General features: G+C 40.2%; 1 protein-coding gene across 2 annotated transcripts in view; it reads right to left on the reverse strand.

The window, feature by feature from the left end:
• The window catches only part of GAB3 (GRB2 associated binding protein 3), an 88,381-nt gene continuing 75,016 nt past the window's right edge, over positions 1-13,365 (reverse strand). For both annotated transcript variants that reach the window (XM_006041859.4, XM_006041858.4), the window contains exons 9-10: positions 4,457-4,573; positions 1-3,217 (exon numbers count right to left, since the gene is read on the reverse strand). In XM_006041859.4, coding sequence (XP_006041921.2) covers positions 3,101-3,217; positions 4,457-4,573 — 234 coding nt within the window. In that variant the 3' untranslated portion in view covers positions 1-3,100. The remainder of the gene's footprint in view (positions 3,218-4,456; positions 4,574-13,365) is intronic.

Below are 13,365 nucleotides of genomic sequence, written 5' to 3' on the forward strand. Positions count from 1 at the left end.
TCATGATTCTTCCTTATAACTTTTATTAATGCCAGAAATGAAATAGTAAAAACTCAGTGAATTTTTAAAAATCAGCATGACTGCGGATACAAACATGGTTTGAACAGGAGCCGAGCATGAAGTCTTGAGAGGGGAAAGCCAGGCCTGAAGTGTGCCTTCAGTCCTGTGACACCTAAAGGCCATAATTCAGCTGCTGTTTACTTCATAAAGTGGCCTGGACAGTCAGTCCCCAGGGTTACATGATGCCCTTGGAGCTGGGCTGTGTGCTGGGCCTCAAGTTCCTCCTCCCCATGGAAAGTTTAACTCCCAACATCCTGGGCTTGTGGTCTTAGGGAGTTGCAGGCATGAAAACCTTTAGTCCCCCTTTTGGCATGACACAACCCCTGACCTGGAAGTATTTCCTAATGAAATGAGACAGAAGGAAATGAAGCAAGAAGGAACTACAGAAAACAATGGAGGATTAATTGATGCCTTTTCCCCTTTATGTTGATGCCCAAATTTTCTAGAAAGGTGTACTATGCACAGTGCATAGACATGCCATGTGCACTTGAGTTGGAGTGGTGTCAGAGATGATCTCTTTAAAAAAAAATCCCTCAGAGCCCATCAGAATCATAGCTCTTTATTACATGTGGATTATCTCTGCCAGAAAACAAGATCTGGCTAGCATCCACCATTGTGATGTACAGTGCGTTTCTCAGGAGCATATGCTGCAGTCAGCTCAAAAACTACCTGTATTTTGGGTCCGTGAATCGTTATGTTTTTGTGTAGCCATCCATTAGCAGTTTTATCAAAGCCAGACATAAAGGCATACACCCTGAAAATGAGGGTGAAGTGATATTTGAAAAACCCCAAATCACTTCCAAAAAAGTCACACCACTCAAGTGTCTATTGCTTAGTGCAGTAAACATGTCCCTGGAAACATTTTGTAGAAAAATATTTCTTTTTTGGTCAACTGGATGACATTTCACTGCTGACATCATTTCAGCTGCATTTACTTTTCCAATCTATCTTCAATGTGGTGAGGTTCTTGACTCTTGGATGTACATTTTTTTTCTGCACTGGCCTTTGTCAGGCAGTGATCTAAACACAGGTGGCCCACACATGAGGAAGTCACCATCTATGGGAACTGGCTATCTATACCCCTGGATTCTTGCCTGAGGCTCTGTGACTCTTTGCAAGTCACACACGAAGAAGGAAGCTCCTTAACAGGCTCTGGCCGAGGAGCAGGCCGTGTGGTCCAGGAGCCCTCTTGTGGCTCCATCCAGACTCACTAAGGACTCAACTTAGTTAAAGAACTTGGCAATTTCCCCCATCTTGCTCTGGGAAGAAAATGATGTCACGAGATCCTGTCATTTTGAACATCAAAATTACTTCTTTTATGGTCTGAAAAACCAAGATTTTCACACTTACCTTTGGAGCAGTTTGAAACCCTGTAGCAAAGCCTACAATTGCCCTGACTAATGCTGACTGTCATAGACCTGCCTGCCTACTTCCTCTACCCCCATGTGTAAGGCACAGTGGCAGGACAGGATACCAGTCTCTATTTATTACCCAGTTGTTCAGATTTGTCTTCCAGCTTCAGGTACTCAGAACGATCAGGAACGGCATTAAGTAAAACCCTGTGCTCAACTGAGCCTTTTTTCTGGACCTCTCCCTGGAACCCCAGTGTCTCATAAAGGAAGGGGTGGCAAGGTGCCCTCGTTGCACAGTGGGAACATTTGCCCTCTCAGGACCTAGTCACCACTAAACTAGAAGGGGAAAGTTAGGCAAGACCCCTGATACTGGAGCTGGCTGGGTTTGGTTTTTTCAGATCATAGCCACCACTTGAAAGCTTGAGTCCAGGACGGGATGGCCAGGGATAGCCTTCCCCAGGGTGGCTCATGGGAAATGCACTGCCAAGGGGAACACGTGAACCAAGAACAGACTTCATACTGATTTTCAGGAGGTATCTCTGATGGTAACTGCTGATTATGTTCTAGTGCCCTGTTTGAACACCACACGAAGAAACCCTGGTTTGACATGCATACCTTTCAATTATAAAAAGCACCTGTTCAAAATCCTATGAAAAGGAGAGGGGATGGTGAGCCATCCTGTGTTTGCATGTATTTCCCACTGGTCTCCAAAATTACCCTAACTGATTGAGGCAGTGAGAGACAGCAGAAGAGGCCTGACTGACTCTCTCAGCATGACTCATTTTGGGCAAAGTGTTTCCCTCCTCCAGCTCTTAGCATCTTTTCCCTCAAAGGTGGCACAATGATCTCTGCCAAGCCTAACTTCTGAGATCTTTTAGGGGAAGAGATGAGATGATGAATGTGAAAGAACACTGGGAAAAGGCCAACAGCAATGGGACACCCAGCCATGGGTGGCTGCTTAAGCACAATGTTCTTAGAGCCACCAGTGTCATGTGATCTGCTAATTGTGGAGCCCAGGACTCGATGTCCTTGTCACTTGTGTTGTCTTTCTTTGGGGGATAGAAATACTTGTCTGCTGGATTCTTTGGAGTAAGGAGTACAGATTCCATCACCATTCCTAGGCTAGGTCTCTTGCACTGTCTTCCAGTGGGGGCAAGACGGTGTCCAGGTGCATGTCTCTTAGGATAATTTATGATTCCAATGGAAGCACAGGAGAGAGATCAAAAGTTCAAGCATTGGAGGCAAATGATGTCATCTTGTGGGCAGTGATACCAGCTCTAATGTGCACTTCAAATGCTCCACTGGAGATGTTTAATCCAACTTCTGTTTTGATTGTTCCCACCCTGTCCAAATGGAGTTTTCTACATCCCAGTCCATGGCTGTGGACTCCTCTCTCTCTGCTGCTCATGACTGTGGAGCCAACATGACACTGGTCTGAGGCTCAGCAGAGACACGTGTGGCTGTGACCAGAAATGCTGTGATCGGTGGGGGTCGGGGCAGGGGCTGGCCCCTTGAGGGCCCCTCTGGGAGGAGACCACTTCCTGCTCCTCCTTGGTCAGTATGTACAAATGTCCTCTCTCCCAAAGGGTCTCATCAAGACTCTGTGTCTTGACCTGTATTGAGCATCAGTGGGCTTCTAGTGGAAAAACTCAAAGTGAGCCCGGCCTCCCACCTGCAGCCCGACCCTGTCACACTTTGGACTGCCTCTCATCCGTCCACTCCTGCTTTGTGCTCTGAAGAGCTTGTGTCTTCTGCTCATCCACTTGGACATAGTCCACTCTTTGCTCCTCTGAAAGGAGAATTTTCTGAAGGGGGAGAACAAAAAGGTTTTCGTTACACTTAATCAAAAAAATTCAGCACATCCCTGGTGGATTACAGGTTCACGTGTTTGCTGCCCCTTCCTCCTGGGCCGTCACCTGCAGAAGTGTTACACTCTGTGTGTGTGTGTGTGTGTGTGAATCTCTCCTCAACTCTACTCCCTTCAACTTGGCTCTTGCCATCTAACTCGCCTTGACCAGTATACTGTGAGCAGAGGTGACACCCTGCAATCCCGCTGTCTCTCTTTTTCCTCTGCCAGGACAGTGACCCCTGAATTGACAATGACCTGAGACATCAAGGCCCTGGCTGTGATGGACTGTCCTGTAGGCAACAACCGAGAAGCCTTCATGGTCAAAAGCCATGGAGGTCTGGGGACTCTCTTCACAGTTTGAATTTACCGATCTCATCCTGCTCACCAGCTTTTCTGAAGTGTCATTGTAGGTTTGGGGAATGAAATGAAAGGTAAAGAAGAAAGGTAAAGCAAAAGGGAAGGGAAGTCTCCCAAACATCTTTCTCCACAAACACAAAATGAAATCATATTGTATACCCTGTTCAGTAAGTTGATTTTCTCATCAAATAACACATTGTTAGCACAGTTTAGACTATGACCATCCTTTGCTCAAAAATATTTAGCTCTTGTCCACTGTTTGCCAGTCATTCCTGCCATGTGCACTGAGTGGCAACAGTCAATGGCTAGGGTCTGTTACATGTATTAATTCATTTAATCCTCACAACAGGCTTCAACATAGCTGCTATTTCTGATCCCCACTTTACAGACGAGAATACTACACAAAGGAGTCAAAACTGCCCAGCCTGCCACTTGAGGCCCTTTATGGAGGGGTTCCAATTGCAACTGAGAGTTTCTGTCCCCAGTGCCTAAAGTTGAGCCAAACAAGGCTATCCCTTCGTCCTTCAGCAGACCCTTCCTGTGCCTAGTCTACCATTTACCCCACCCTCATCTCTACCAGACATTTCCCAACAAACTCTATGGTCCAAGTTTTGAAGAGCATGAACACTACATACATTTATACATAGACATTCAAGAACACACCCCAGAGGGAAATACATCAGGATTTCTGGGAGACAGAATTAGAGCTGATTTTAAGATTCTTCACAGTACGTCTGTGTGTTTAAGACTGCAGAGAGAACACGCATGGTGGAATCATCAAAACAAAACCAAACAGAAATGAAATCTCCTGGGAATTGTGATACAGAGTGCTTCCTACCTGCTGTACAGGGCCTGGTGATGCTGAGTTGAAGTCCAGGGCTAAATAATCCAGGCTGAATTTCTTCGTCCATGTCACAGCTCCACTGCTCAAGGAGTTGGTTGCTCTGCGCTCCTCCTAGAAATCAATGTCCCAGGATTCGGGTTAACAGTTTCTGGCTGGGCTGCCCAACGGAAGGTGGCTGAGCATGTCTCTACTTGAGCAGCTGCCCACAGAAAGTGGATGAGCCCTGTGCAGCTCGGCCTGCACATCACAAGGAGATCTTTCAAATACGATATGGCCAATTTGGCCTTCACATGAAGCCCTGCCTTTATTCACCATGGAAACGGTTGGCCAAAATCTCCCCCAAGAAGAACTCATTTGATGTATCTAACAGGCTCATGATACCTGAGAGATTAAATCCTAAAAAGATCAGTCATACTTATGAAAGCTCTAGTAAAGGCATCCCAAGTGCTTTGGAAGATACTTTACACAATACAGTGATAACATGTGTGCAACACACACCTATGGCCCTACCAGCCAGCTTCAAAGGTAGAATATACCACTGTTACAAGACACATGACACACATGGAGGAGGACCTGCCCCCTTCTACTGCAGCCTTCTTGTCCACAAGGGGATGAGCACAATCTTGAATTTAGTGTTTATCACTTCTTTTCTTTTTAAATATGATTTTATGAGTGTGTGAGTGTCCTTAAGTGACATACTGTTTTGTTTTGCATGTTTTGAACTGTCATCAATAGAACCATATTGAGTGCATTTTTGGTGAGTTCTATTTTCACTCCATTTATATATACTTCACATCCATCCGTGTCAATGCACTAGCCCTATTTCATTTGTTTTCATTACCATAGATGATTCCATTGCATGATTTATTTAACTGTGCCACCAACAACGGTCGTTTGAGTTGCTTCCAGTTTGGAGGCTCTTACTAGCATGTACCCAGGGATGTGGGCACCTTCAACTTGACTATCACCCACCTGATCTGGGGGAAAACATATCTTCTTGTGGTTCGATTTCCCATGCCCCTCATAATGTAATCAACTGACCATCTTTTCATCTACTTAAAACTCATTTATTTTTCTCTTCTATGAATTATCTGTTTAGATTTGGTTTGGTTTTGCTAATCTTTATACTGAATCTTTATACTTTATATTTCTGACTTCTCTCAGTACTTCCTCACATACCTAAGAGAGTGATAATTTGTTGGTAATGTGTGTTGCTAATAGTCCATCACAGTTCATAGCTGGCTTTTCTTTCTTTTTATGGCATTTTTAAATGAAGAATTGTTCTTACTTTTAATGTAATATATCAATATTTTTCTGAGTAGCTTGCTCTTGTATTTTATTTAAAGAATGTTTCCCATGCCGAGGTCATAGTTTGTTTTCCCACACTTTCTCCTAAGTTACTCAGTTTTTTCCTGAGCTCTCCTGGTGGCTCCTTTACATTTAAGAAATAACCTATCCTAAGCTAAGTGTAACATATACTAGTGAAATAAAGTAAAGTCGCTCAGTCGTGTCCAACTCTTCGCGACCCCACAGACTGTAGCCCACCAGCCTCCTCTGCCCATGGGATTTTCCAGGCAAGAGTACTGGAGTGGGGTGAGGATCTTCCCGACCCAGGGATTGAACCAGGGTCTAGTGAAATAAGGATACAATTAATTCTCTTCTTTTTTGTGTGTACCCCATCTGGGAACCAGCCTTTCTCAGTAGTGCAGCCTCTATTCATATACCACTTCCATCTGGATGCTTATCTGTATCCTTTATTGTCTCTTTTTATAATAAACTAGTAAATGTCCATGCTTCCCTGAGTTCTGTGAGCTGCCCTAGCAAAGTAGTTAAACTGATGGAGGGGGATGTGGGAACCTCCAATTTGTATCCTGCTGGAGAAGGCAATGGCACCCCACTCCAGTACTCTTGCCTGGAAAATCCCATGGATGGAGGAGCCTGGTGGGCTGCAGTCCATGGGGTCGCTAAGAGTTGGACACAACTTAGCGACTTCACTTTCACTTTTCACTTTCATGCATTGGAGAAGGAAATGGCAACCCACTCCAGTGTTCTTGCCTGGAGAATCCCAGGGACGGAGGAGCCTGGTGGGCTGCCATCTATGGGGTCACATAGAGTTGGACACGACTGAAGCAACTTAGCAGCAGCAGCAGCAGCAGCAGCAGGCAGAAGCACAGATAAAAACCTGGGCTTGTGACTGGCATCTGAAGTTGAAGGGGGTGGGCAGTCTTGTTAAGACTGAACCCATAACCTGTGAAATCTTATGCTGCCTCTGGGTAGAAAGTGTTAGAATTGAGTTGAATTCTCAGACACCCTGCTGGTGTCTGAGAAATGCTTGGTGTTAGTGTGAACCTACTCCAATCAACACCCACATGTTGGAATTGGCTCCAGAAACCCAAAAGAGTGGTCTTTGTGGCTGGTTTCTTTCATTCAGCATATTGTTTTCAAGGTTCATCCTTGTCATTTCATGGATCTGATTTTATTGTATGGCTGCTTATATAACATTGCACCTTGTATCCATGCTACATTTTACTTACCCATTCATCATTTGGTGAATATTTGGCTTGCTTTCATTTCTTGACTGTTATGAAAAATGCTGCTATGAACGTTCATGTACAAGATGTGGTTGGACTTACTCTTTATTAGGATTTTTTAACCTGCATGAATGAGTGAGGTTGGTATATAATTTTCTATTCATGTCAGTGCTATTTGTTTTGGTATCAAGTTATTTTAGTTTTATAAATATACTTCTACTTATTTTAGACACTTTAATTTAGACAGGATAATATGTCTTCGTTTTGCCATTCCTGAAGCAGTTTATATAAGACTGCAATGATCACTTCCTTTTGATAGAAAGTGTCTGTAAAGTTTTGAGGGACTTGTGACCTTTTGTAGTAAAAATCTCCCGACATATTCAGTTTCTCTAATGGTTGTATAACCATTTGTGTTTTCTATTTCTACTTGAGTCAGTTTGTAATAATATTTTTCTGAGACTTTGCCTATTTTCACTAAAGTTTTCATATTCACTACTTTGACGTTGTTCATAATATTCTCACATCTTTATCTCTGATGTATTTGCAGCTATTGCATCCTTTGCATTCTTAATATGTTCATATCCATTGCTTTTTCTTGATTGATTATGTTCAAGTTTAATCTTTCAAAAGAACAAATCAGGTCTGTGCTGATTGTCTCTAATTTTGTTCATTTTGTTAATTTCTGTTCTGACTTTTATTCATTTTCCTTTAATGGGGTTTATTTATTTTATTATTGTGAAAATTTTCTAATAATTAGTCAAACTGAAGAAAATATGCTATGAACACCAATATACCTGCCATCAACATCTACCACTAACATTTGATGCAATAAACTGCCTGTGAGATTTTGGACTGATGATTGTGAGAAACTGCCATTATGCCTTTCCATATTGATTCTCTGTTTTTTCCCTATCATCTCCTTCAGCAACTCTGGCTGTTTTGGTCTCTTTAACCTGACGTATTAGTGAATTCACAACTATATTCCAGTTCACTAAACTACTCTTTGGGTTCAGCCTGTTTACCTTCACCCACTGAACTTCTAATTTCATCCTTATTTTTATGTCTAGCAGTTCTAAATGGTCTTTTTTAATCCAACTGGTCATTTTAAAATAGTATCTTGTAACTCAGTCCAACTTGCAACCCTTCATCTTATTTTTTAAGTATATAAAACTTATTTTATACTTAAGATCTAATATTTTCAATAATGACTTACTTCTAGACTTGATTTTATTGTTTGTAGTTCCTATTGATTCTCGGGGTTTGCAATTTCTCAGTATTTTTAGTTTAAGAGATACCCTTTTTCTTGGCAGTTGAGTTTGGGATTTAAAGAATACATTTAGCAGGACACTGGTGGTCCAGTGGCTAAGACTCTGTGCTCCCAATGCAGGAGAAGCCTGGGGTTCGATCCGTGGTCAAGGAACGAGATCCCACATGTTGCATCTAGGAGTTTACATGTAGCAACTAAAGATCATGTATGTTGCAACTAAGACCCAGTGCAGCCAAATAAATAGAAATAAATATTTTAAAATATATTCTCCACTATTTTAAGATTATCTTATATGGTGGTGATGTGTACCTTGGTATTTTCATGGTACCTTGCCTACTGAAGTGCTTCATCAAATTTTTAAAAAGTAGAACAAATGTAGTTCCACTTCTAGCAATGTTAGATTAAATAATTTTGACTACCTTCCTGAAGAGAACAGCATTTCTTTGGTTTTTTTTTTCATTTTTGGTAGATTTTGACTAATTTTTCTAAAATTTTTATAGGAATAGAAAGGACCATAAAATAGCCAAAGAAGTCTTGAGGAGGATAAACAAAGCAGGAGGACTTCCTTTCCTAGATATTGAGACCTGTCAAGCTACCATAACTAGCAAAGTGTGGTACTGCCCAATGATAGACATGTAGACCAACAAAACAGAATCAGGAGTCCATAAAAAAAAAAACATACACATATGGATAATTGACTTATGGCAAAGAAGGCAATGCAGAATGGTTTAAAATGATAGTAACTTTAAATAATCAAACTTATTAAATTAGAGAAACATGGGGGAGAAATAAAACTTGACTTTTACCTCAAATCACACACAAAAGTTAATTCCAGGTAAATGTGACCTAAATGTGAAAGGTAAAACTATAAAACTTCTAGCAAATAACCAAAATTCACCCAAGATTACATAACTCATGTCAATGGTCCTCCAAGTATTACAGAAATTGAATTCACCCAGATGGTTTCACTGGTGAATTATACGAAAAAAGTTAAAGAATAAATAACACTAATTCTATTCAATCTGTTCCAGAAAGTAGAACACTTCCAGAGGAGCCCAGCATTACTTTGATTACAAAATCACACAGATCGACATCTAACATCAACATAGACACAAAATCCTCAACAAAATGTTAGTGAATCAAATTCAGCAATACATAAAAATAACAATATACCATGACCAAATGAGGTTTCTTCAGTGAATAAGAGGATGGTTCAATAAAGCTAAATCAGTCTAATCTACACTATAACAGTCTGAAGAAGAAAACTAAGTAATCAGATCAATGAATGTGGAAAAGCATAAAATTCAACATCCATTCATGGTTTAAAAAAAAAAAAAACTATCAGCAAACTAGGAATTTTTGTTGTTGTTGTTTAGTTGCTAAGTCGTGTCCAACTCTTTGTGACCCCATAGGCTACAGCCTGCCAGGATTCTCTGTCCATGGTATTTCCCAGGCAAGAATACTGGAGTGGGTTGCCATTTCCTTCTCCAGGAGATCTTCCAGATGCAGGGATACAACCCACATTTCCTGCATTCCAGGCAGATTCTTTGCCATCAGAGCCACTAGGGAAGCCCTTAAAACTAGGAATAGAAAAGAGCTTACTTAATGTGATAAAGAATGTCTATAAAATACCTTCAGCTAACATCAGACTTAATAGTGAACAACTGAATGCTTTCCCCCTAAGATAGAAACAGAGAGATTCATCTCACCACATCTGTTCAACATTGCACTGAAGTGTTAGCCTGGCAGTAAGGCAAGCAAAAGAATATAAGAACACACAGATTGGAAAGAAAGAAAGAAAGCACTGTATTCACAGATGAAATGATTATGTACATTGAAAGCCCCAGGGAATCTTAAGAAAATTCAAAATGCCTATAATTAATAAGTGAATTTAGCAATGTTGCAGGATACAACACTAACACACACACAAAAAATCAATCATATTTCTATATACCACCAATGGAAGCTGAAATTACGAAAATGCCATCTAGGACTTCCCTGGTAGTACAGTGGATAAGAATCCACCTGCCAATGCAGTAGACACAGGTTCAATCCCTGGTCTGGGATGATTCCACATGTCACAGGGCAACTAAAGCCCATGTGCCAAAACTACTGAAAACCGGTGCTCTAGAGACCATAAGCCACAACTAATGAGCCCACGTACTGCAACTACTGAAGCCCATGCACCTAGAGCCTGTGCTCCACAACAAGAGAAGCCACTGGAACAAGCAGCCCACACACTGCAACTAGAGAAAGCCTGCATGCATCAACAAAGACCCAGCACAGCCAAAATATAAATAAATTAATTAATTTAAAAACACAAAAAAGCCATTTACAATAGCTCCAAAAATAAAACACTTAGGTAAAGGTATAATAAAATACACATAAGATCTATATGTTATAAATTTATATGTTATAAAATTCTGAGAAAAAAAATAACACATCTGAATAAACAGACAGATGTATTACATTCAAACTGAAAGATTCAGCATAATAAAGATGTTGATTCTCCTCAAATTTATTCATAGATTTAGCACAATTTCAATCAAAAATCTCATCTGGATATTTTTGTAGGTAAAGAAAAGCTCATTCAAAATTTTATATATGGATAGACAAAGGAAGTTAAATAACAAAATTTAAAAAAACAAAAATGACGTTGGAGGAAATATACTTCCCATTAGCAAACTGAATTCAACAATACATTACAAAGACCATACATCATGATCAAGTGGGATTTATCCCAGGAATGCAAGGATGGTTCAATATCTGATATACCACATTAACTAGCTGAGGAATAAAAACTTTATGATCATCTTAATAGATGAAGAAAAAGCATTTGACAAAATTCAACACCAATTTATGATACAAACTCTTATCAAAGTGAGTAAAGAATGAATATATCTTAACATAATAGAAGCCATGTATAACAAGCCTGTAGCTAACATCATACTCAACACTGAAAATCTGAAAACTTTTCCACTAAGATCAGGAACAAGACAAGGATGTCTACTCTTGTCACTTTTACTCAATGTAGTATTGGAAGTCCTAGTCCCAGCAATCAGATAAAAATATATATAAACAAATGACCCAGAGGGATGGTACGGGGAGGGAGGTGGGAGGGTGGTTCAGGATGGAGAATACGTGTACACCCGTGGCGGATTCATGTTGATGTATGGCAAAACCAATACAATATTGTGAAGTAATTAGCCTCCAATTAAAATAAATAAATTTAAATTAAAAAAAAAGAAATTAAAACTGGAAAGGAAAGAGTAAAACTGTCACTGTTTGCAGATGACATATTTCTATATATACAAAATCTTAAACATACTACCAAAAAACCATTAGAACTCATCAATGAACTCAGTCAAGCTGTAAGATACAAAATTAACATGCAGATCTCTTGCAGTTTCATACACTAACAAGAAACTGTCTTAAAAGAAATTAAGAAAGCAATGCCATTTACAATTTCATCAAAAATAATAAGATATCTGGAAAATCCCATGGACGGAGGAGCCTGGTAGGCTGCAGTCCATGGGGTCGCTAGGAGTCGGGCACGACTGAACGACTTCAGTTTCACTTTTCACTTTCATGCATTGGAGAAAGAAATGGCAACCCACTCCAGTGTTCTTGCCTGGAGAATCCCAGGGACAAGGGAGCCTGGTGGGCTGCCGTCTATGGGGTTGCACAGAGTCGGACACGACTGAAGCGACTTAGCAGCAGCAGCAGCAGGAATAAAACTAATTAAAGAGATTTAAAAAACTGTACTTAGAAAACTATAAGACCCTGATGAAAGAAATTGAAGATGAGACAAACAGATGGAAAGATATCCTGTGCTCATGGATTGGAAGAATTAATATTGTAAAAATGTCCATACTCCTCAAGGCATTCTATATATTCAATGCAATTCCTATCAAAATACCAACAGCATTTTTCACAAAACTGGAACAAAAACACTAAAATTTGTATGGAACCATAAAGGACCCAGAATACACAAAAACATCTTGCGAAAGAGAAACAAGAACAAAGCTGGAAGAATCACACTCTCTGATTTCAAACTATAATACAGTTATAATAATCAAAGTAGCATGGTATTGGCACAAAAACAGACACATAGATCAATGAAACAGAATAAAGAGAAATAAACCCATACTTATATGGTCGATTAATCTATGTAAAAGGAGGCAAGAATATACTACAGGGGGAAAAACAGCTTCTTCAATAAATGGTGTTGTGAAAACAGGACAGTTCCATTTAGTTCAGTCGCTATGCCATGTTCGATTCTTTGCGACCCCATGGACTGAAGCATGCCAGGCTTCCCTGTCCATCACCAACTCCCAGAGCTTGCTCAAACACATGTCCATTGAGTCAGTGATGCCATCCAACCATCTGGGTAGCTACATGCAAAAGAATCAAACTGGAATATTTTCTCACACCATATATAAAAATGAAACCAAAATGGATGAAAGACAAATGTAAGATCTGAAACCATAAAACTCCCAGAAGAAAACACAGACTAACTCTTTGATATGGGTCTTAAAAATATTTTTTGGTTATGTTTCCTCAGGCAAGGGAAACAAACAAATACACACACACAAAAAGGAACCACATCAAACTAAAAAGCTTTTGCATAGCAAAGGAAACTATGAATAAAACAAAAAGGCAGGCCACTGAATGGGAGAAGATATTTTCAAGTGATACATCTAATAAGAGGTTCATATCCAAAATATACAAATAACACATACAACTCAGCAACAACAAAAAAAATAAGCTGATTTAAAAATAGAAGACATGAATAGACATTTTTCCAAAGACATACAGGTTTCTAACAGACAGATGAAATGATGCTCAACCTCACTAATCATCAAGGAAATGCAAATCAAAACTACAATAAAACATCACCTCACATATGTTAGAATGAAAGTGAAAGTCTGACTCTTTGCAACCCCATGGAGTTCTCTAGGCCAGAATACTGGAGTGGGCAGCCTTTCCCTTCTCCAGTGGATCTTCCCAACCCAGGGACTGAACCCAGGTCTCCTGCATTGCAGGTGGATTCTTTACCAGCTGAGCCACCAGAGAAGCCCCAAAATACTGGAGTGGGTAGCCTA

This window comes from Bubalus bubalis, chromosome X, assembly GCF_019923935.1.
Source record: "Bubalus bubalis isolate 160015118507 breed Murrah chromosome X, NDDB_SH_1, whole genome shotgun sequence".
Classification (NCBI taxonomy): Eukaryota; Metazoa; Chordata; class Mammalia; order Artiodactyla; family Bovidae; genus Bubalus; species Bubalus bubalis.